Source organism: Myxocyprinus asiaticus, chromosome 25 (assembly GCF_019703515.2).
Source record: "Myxocyprinus asiaticus isolate MX2 ecotype Aquarium Trade chromosome 25, UBuf_Myxa_2, whole genome shotgun sequence".
NCBI classification, from domain to species: domain Eukaryota; kingdom Metazoa; phylum Chordata; class Actinopteri; order Cypriniformes; family Catostomidae; genus Myxocyprinus; species Myxocyprinus asiaticus.
Genome location: NC_059368.1, coordinates 28,021,429 through 28,027,428, shown reverse-complemented (window position 1 = coordinate 28,027,428; position 6,000 = coordinate 28,021,429). Strand labels below are relative to the sequence as shown.

The following is a 6,000-nucleotide window of genomic DNA, read 5'->3' as shown; positions in this document are numbered from 1 at the left end:
AAGTAATTTAAAGGCAATGCTACCAAATACTAACAAAGTGTATGTAAACTTCTGACCCACTGGGAATGTGATGAAAGAAATAAAAGCTGAAATAAATCACTCTACTATTATTCTGACATTTCACCATCTTAAAATAAAGTAGTGATACTAACTGACCTAAGACAGGGAATGTTTTCTATGATTAAATGTCAGGAATTGTGAAAAACTGAGTTTAAATGTATTTGGCTAAGGTGTATGTAAACTTCTGACTTCAACTGTAAATTCACTATATATAAAATTCCAAAACTTTTCCAGTCCTCAAAAACAATTTTAAAATTCCATGATATTGTCATTTTCCATGACTGTGGGAACTCTGTAAATCATCCCAGGTATGAATTATGTTATAAGGAACATTTTTCTAATATACAGTGATTGAACACAAAAACGCAACAGGTACTCTTTTATTGTTTGTTCAAATTTATGTGGCTAACAAGTCAATAATTACAAAGATTCAACCTGTGATTCTTTTTTTGTTCTTTTAAAGTAAAAGCAGTAGTGTTCTGAGGATCATGGTCCATCTGATGAAGCAGAGAGCTCAGGTGAAGTATAAAGGGGGGACAAGAGGTACAGGGAAAAACCATTCACACAAAAGCAATTCCTTGGACTAAAACATGTGCAAGTTTCTTACAGTGTTTAAGAAGGGCAGGGGACAATATAATACATTACCATCAGCCTTGTTAAAACCACTGAAATGCTTTAGCGGAGAGATTACTACTGAACGAAAGTTGACACTGAAGGCACACTTGAGTGATAATGGATATGTCAGCCATGTCTGTACATCATATGTCCTCTGGTGTCGACAAACAAACTCATGTCAGCGTTCTGATACAAGATTTTAACAGTCACCACATGGCGGCTTGAAGGGCTATGGTGAGATAACCTTATCACATACACTTTTTTTAAACTTTTATTTTTAAATAGAGCACACAAAGCAGCAGCAGCTTAAGAGAAACTACTGAAATCCTATGAATATTTTAGCTGTGTGCCATTCTCTTTTCTTATTATTAATAAAACACTTTTCTATATGTAATGTCTGTTCCTTTTTACGCTTTCTTTTTCTCCAAGTGATAAGCAGTGTTCCATCAACTAGATATCTTTGTGGGAAACATCTAAAGTTAAAATATTAATATTATAAAGGCTGGTTTAAATGCAGAGTTTGAGAGAAAGAGAGAAATTATATAATAAAAGTGCCCTCTGGTTTGGCTTAAAACACCCAAAGTCAGACAAATGTCACTGCCTCTGTCACCGTTCTATTGCTCATATGAGATGAGGCGAACCGTTTCACTGGTCCGTCGAGAGCAGTGAGGAATTGCGTTACTGGTCCAATTTGTTTATACAATAATGTCACAGTTCCTTCCGTCTAATACGCTCTTTTCTTCTTCCCCCATGATGAGTGTTTAACTTCCTGATAATATTTAACATTTAAAAAAACAGCATACAAAGTCTCTTTTCCCTCCATTCTGTACTTTGAAGGGAAGTTAATAATCCTCTATAACAGATCAGTCCAAGAAGCAATTCTGACACAGCAGATGTAATGTATCTGTTCATTTACTAAAGTAAATAATAATTAAAAAAAATAAAAAACTTGCAGGAGCATGGCATGAAATTAAGATTAAAAATCAGAAACAGGTCCATCATACTGCTAATCTGACCCTGTTAGTGACAATACCACAACATCTCCACCAGGGTACAGGCTTGCAATTTTTGTTGTTGTTGTTAATCTGATACTCTGTGGTGTTTTGCCAGAGTGATTCACTTGTGGCGATATATCCGTTCTCACTTCTACCCAGTACCAGGAATGGGGGTAGACTTTTGGCTCTTGTGGTGGGTGAGCAGGTGACAGAAGTGTCTTGGCACTTTTTTCCTTGCAGGGTTGAGATGTTCAGTGTATGGGGGGGTCTGTCTTGTATAGGTAAAGGGCCATTTTCAGCCATCCAGGGATTGATCTAGGCTGTCCAGAGTGAGCTGACTGCGGTGGGGAGAGTTGGGGCTCGGGGGGCTGCTGGGGTTGGAGCTGTTGGAGGGGGTGGAGTGTTTGGTGGAGTCAGAGTCTGGCTGCAGGAGGAAAACAAGGATAGGGAAATAGGTAAAGAAACAGCATCAGCATATCTGTTCTTCATTGTCTTGTCAGTTTTCAAAATGTATTCTTCCATATAAGGGTGTTTCTTCAACTTCAGGCACTTTTAGCACTGTGGACTTCTTTAAAAATGTAAAGTCTTGTTAAAACATTTTACAGTCATTCATTTTAAAATTGGTCTACTAATAATGTCCAGCAGTGAATGTAAATGCATCACACTACGCATTACTCCCGTTTACATGTGGCTCTGTCAGTAAGCGGCTTTCTCCACAGCAATGTATTTTTCCCGCAATGCTCGTGTAAATAACAAACATGGCATCCGAGTAAGACTGATATTTTATTCCCTGTTGCTTCACTTAATTTCCAGATATTCCAGAGTTGTTGCTGTGTTTGTTTCTTTAACTTTCCATCGCGACCTGCAGTGGAATTGCGCTGCAATAGTGGGGTTTCCTTCTTATGTAAAACTAAGGGATTCCCCCAATGTACATGGGAACATATATGGGAACGTGAGGGACAGTCAATATTTTACATTGATGTGTATAAATGGGTGTAGATTATAGTGTATGTGCTTTTCCCACTGTACTCCCAGAAATGTTTTTTCCCCACTGTACTCCCAGAAATATTTATTTCTTTCCACTGTGTTGACTTGTTGGGCTCCATACTATAACGTTTGTTATCCGATCTGTTCACGCACTTCTTAAAAGCATGTAAGAATGGCGCTAATGCGTTTACATGACCGCATAAGCCACTTTCTCTGGGAAAAAACCCCAGGCGTGTTAAACTGCTTTCTCTTAATCATGCTGTGCAAGGAAATCTGCATTCTCGTTTACTTGAAGATTCAGAATGCTGTTTACTGCAAAAACCCTTGAAAAAATATGTTTCCTTATGTGCATGTAAACGTGGTCATTTCCATTTCTCCCACATCTCACATTCTGTTTTGTGTTGAATAGAATTCCATGGTGGAAATGATGGTGATGGAAATTACATTTCCATTAATGTTTTTTAAATAAAATAGCTGACTCCTTTTCCTGCTAAAGCCCCGTTCACACCGCAAACAACATTGTCACTTGGTGTTGCTAGACTCTGCAATCTGTGTCGCTGGTGGGCGTTCCTACTGGTGTTGTTTTAATGCCATTGGTGGACTACACATCTGGCCATAGTAGCTTTGGTAATTCTGATTATATATTTACAGCCTGTAAAACTAAGGTATCATTCTAATTTGACAAGGAATCAGTTCTATTGTTTCTAAAAATGAATATTTTGCAGTGGATAATAACCAGTAACACTTTACAATAAGGTTCCATTTGTTAACGTTAGTTAACATGAACTAACAATGAATATTTAAGCATTTATTAATATTAATGTTAATTTAAACATATACAAGTACATTTTTAAAATCAAAAGTTGCATTAGTTAACACTATGAACTAACATGAACTTACAATTAACAACTGTATTTTTATTAACTAAAATTAATAAAATAATAAATGCTGTAAAAAATATTTTGTTAATTGTTTGTTCATGATTTCTACTGCATTAGCTAATGTTAATGAGTGGAACCTTATTGTAAAGTGTTACCGAATAACCGTAGTAATGCTCAGAATGCAAACACTGTTTTCCACACATCATTTTTAATTGGCTATCTATACTCAACATGTCCACTTTCACTTTCAGATGTGAAAGTGAAACTAAATATGCACCACATGTGGCTTTCAGATGTAAAAGTGAAAATGGAGATTTAGAGTAAAAATGGACTTAAATTTTGTTCTGTTTCTCACCCACACCTATTATCTTGCTTCTGAAGATATGGATTGAGGTCTACAAAGCTACAAAGGTCTAAACACAATTCACTTGCATTTTATGGACCTACAGAGCTGAGATATGTTTCTAAAAATATTTGTGTTCAGCAGAAGAAAAAGTCTTACACATCTGGGATGGCATGAGGGTGAGTAAATGAGAGAATTTTAATTTTTGGGTGAACTATCCCTTTAATGTGACCTTTATATAAGGCCAATTCATTTAACAAAAAGAAAAAAAGTTTAGATCTGTACGTTTTAATAAAAATCAACCCTTAGGATATGAAATCGCCTGAAGTTGAAGAAACACTCTTGAATGTGTGTAATATCTACCCCGCTAACATCACTGAACGAAACTGCAAAAACAATGTTTTTAAACAGGTTTTCTGAACACTACCCCCATTTGCCATTGGCCTGCCATTACACTTTTTGGGGGAATCAATCTAAAAATGGCTTACTTATCTCTGTCTCTGGATACCAAGATGAGATTGGAGAAAGTATTTTAACATTGCGTATTTAAAGATGAATGTGTAATGTTTTTTAGTGAAAAGTCTTTAAAGTTTAAAGTGTTTACAGTGCGAAAAACAGATTTCTGGAACTATCGGTTATCTGCAAAAATCCACACTGATAGTTTTTCCCGGTGCTGGAGCAGCTGGGAAGGGTCCGCTGTCATTATACAGTATGAGAGTGGCCTATAGAGGCAAAATAAAAACTATCACTTTAATGATGCCTTTAATGATGCCTTGTGGTGCTTGTTTTGACACACGAGACTACACTATGCATGGAGCGGAACACTTCAGATGTGGATTTAAAACATTACACTACAGTACACGTTGTTATATCATTACAAAGTAATTTATTTGTTGACTAGATGCTGCATTAGTAGAGAACAGCAGTATGTTTGCCGACAAGGCTGAGAGGACGCTAACATTAAAGCTAACCTCATGCGGTTAGAACAATGTGGCAAATCCAGCCAGGTCTCCTAAGCAACCAAATTGGCCCAGTTACTAGGGAAGGTAGAGTCACATGGGGTAACCTCCTCATGGTCACTATAATGTGGTTCGTTCTCGGTGGGGCGCATGGTGAGTTGAGCGCGGATGCTGCGGTGGATGGCGTGAAGCCTCCACACACGCTATGTCTCCGTGGCAACGTGCTCAACAAGCCACGTGATAAGATGCGCAGACGCAGAGGCAACTGGGATTCATCCTCTGCCAAGTCACTACACGACCACGAGGACTTAAAAAGCGCACTGGGAATTGGGCATTCCAAATTGGGTAGGAAAAAAAAAGAAAGAACAATGTGGCAAAAATGCCACAACTGTTACCATCTATTAGCATTAGTTTATATCCAGCTGGTCAGATTTATGCATTTGTTAGACAGCTAAGTTTTAAAGCTAGTGACGTGAGAAAGCAAATTAATATCTTCATGCAGCCGAGAGAAACGTATAAACAAATCAGAAACGCATCTGATTTCAATTCAGTTATTTTATTCTCACTGTAATACGATGACTTTAGATCGATCACATTCTTGCACTAAATAAGGCTAGACACAGTACAAGAAATACAGTTTAACAGAAAGCAGGGGTCTCATTATACTTTTAAAGTTCTTTTAAATTAGACACATCATCTAAAAAACAGCGCTCCTGCACAAGATGATGAATAAACAAAAACAAAGGGAAACAAAGACGTTCGTCTAGCACGTGTTTACATAGGAAAACAAATGAATGGTTGCAAAAGCGTTTGGTGTGAACAGCCCCTTACAGTTGGTGGAGGTCTTTGGCCATTGCGTCTTGCTCTCTTATAAGCGTTTCTTAGATTAAGCAATGAGTTGTTTAAATGCTTTGTCAGGAAAGATGTTCAACTTAGAAATGTGTGTCTCGAGATCCTAGTATTCAGTTCCAGTCTGTTGTGTTCCGTCTGTTTGAACAGCCCCTGGCCTGGGCACATAGTCTGAGCCACTTCACCACCGAGTTCAGCCGAATACCACTGCTATCTGTGAATATTGCTACTCTACATACAACTGTCCTGAATTAAAAACAATGTGGTATTTCGCTGTTATTATGAAGCTTGAGTCTTGAATAGTAGGAATC

At 37.6% G+C, this 6,000-nt stretch overlaps 1 protein-coding gene across 7 annotated transcripts in view; it reads right to left on the bottom strand.

The window, feature by feature from the left end:
• Nucleotides 1-426: 426 nt before the first annotated feature.
• Nucleotides 427-6,000, bottom strand: part of LOC127416530 (serine/threonine-protein kinase MRCK beta-like) — a 118,055-nt gene continuing 112,481 nt past the window's right edge. For all 7 annotated transcript variants that reach the window (XM_051655964.1, XM_051655965.1, XM_051655966.1 and 4 more), the window contains one exon: nucleotides 427-2,094. In XM_051655964.1, the coding sequence (XP_051511924.1) occupies nucleotides 1,966-2,094 (129 nt within the window). In that variant the 3' untranslated portion in view covers nucleotides 427-1,965. The remainder of the gene's footprint in view (nucleotides 2,095-6,000) is intronic.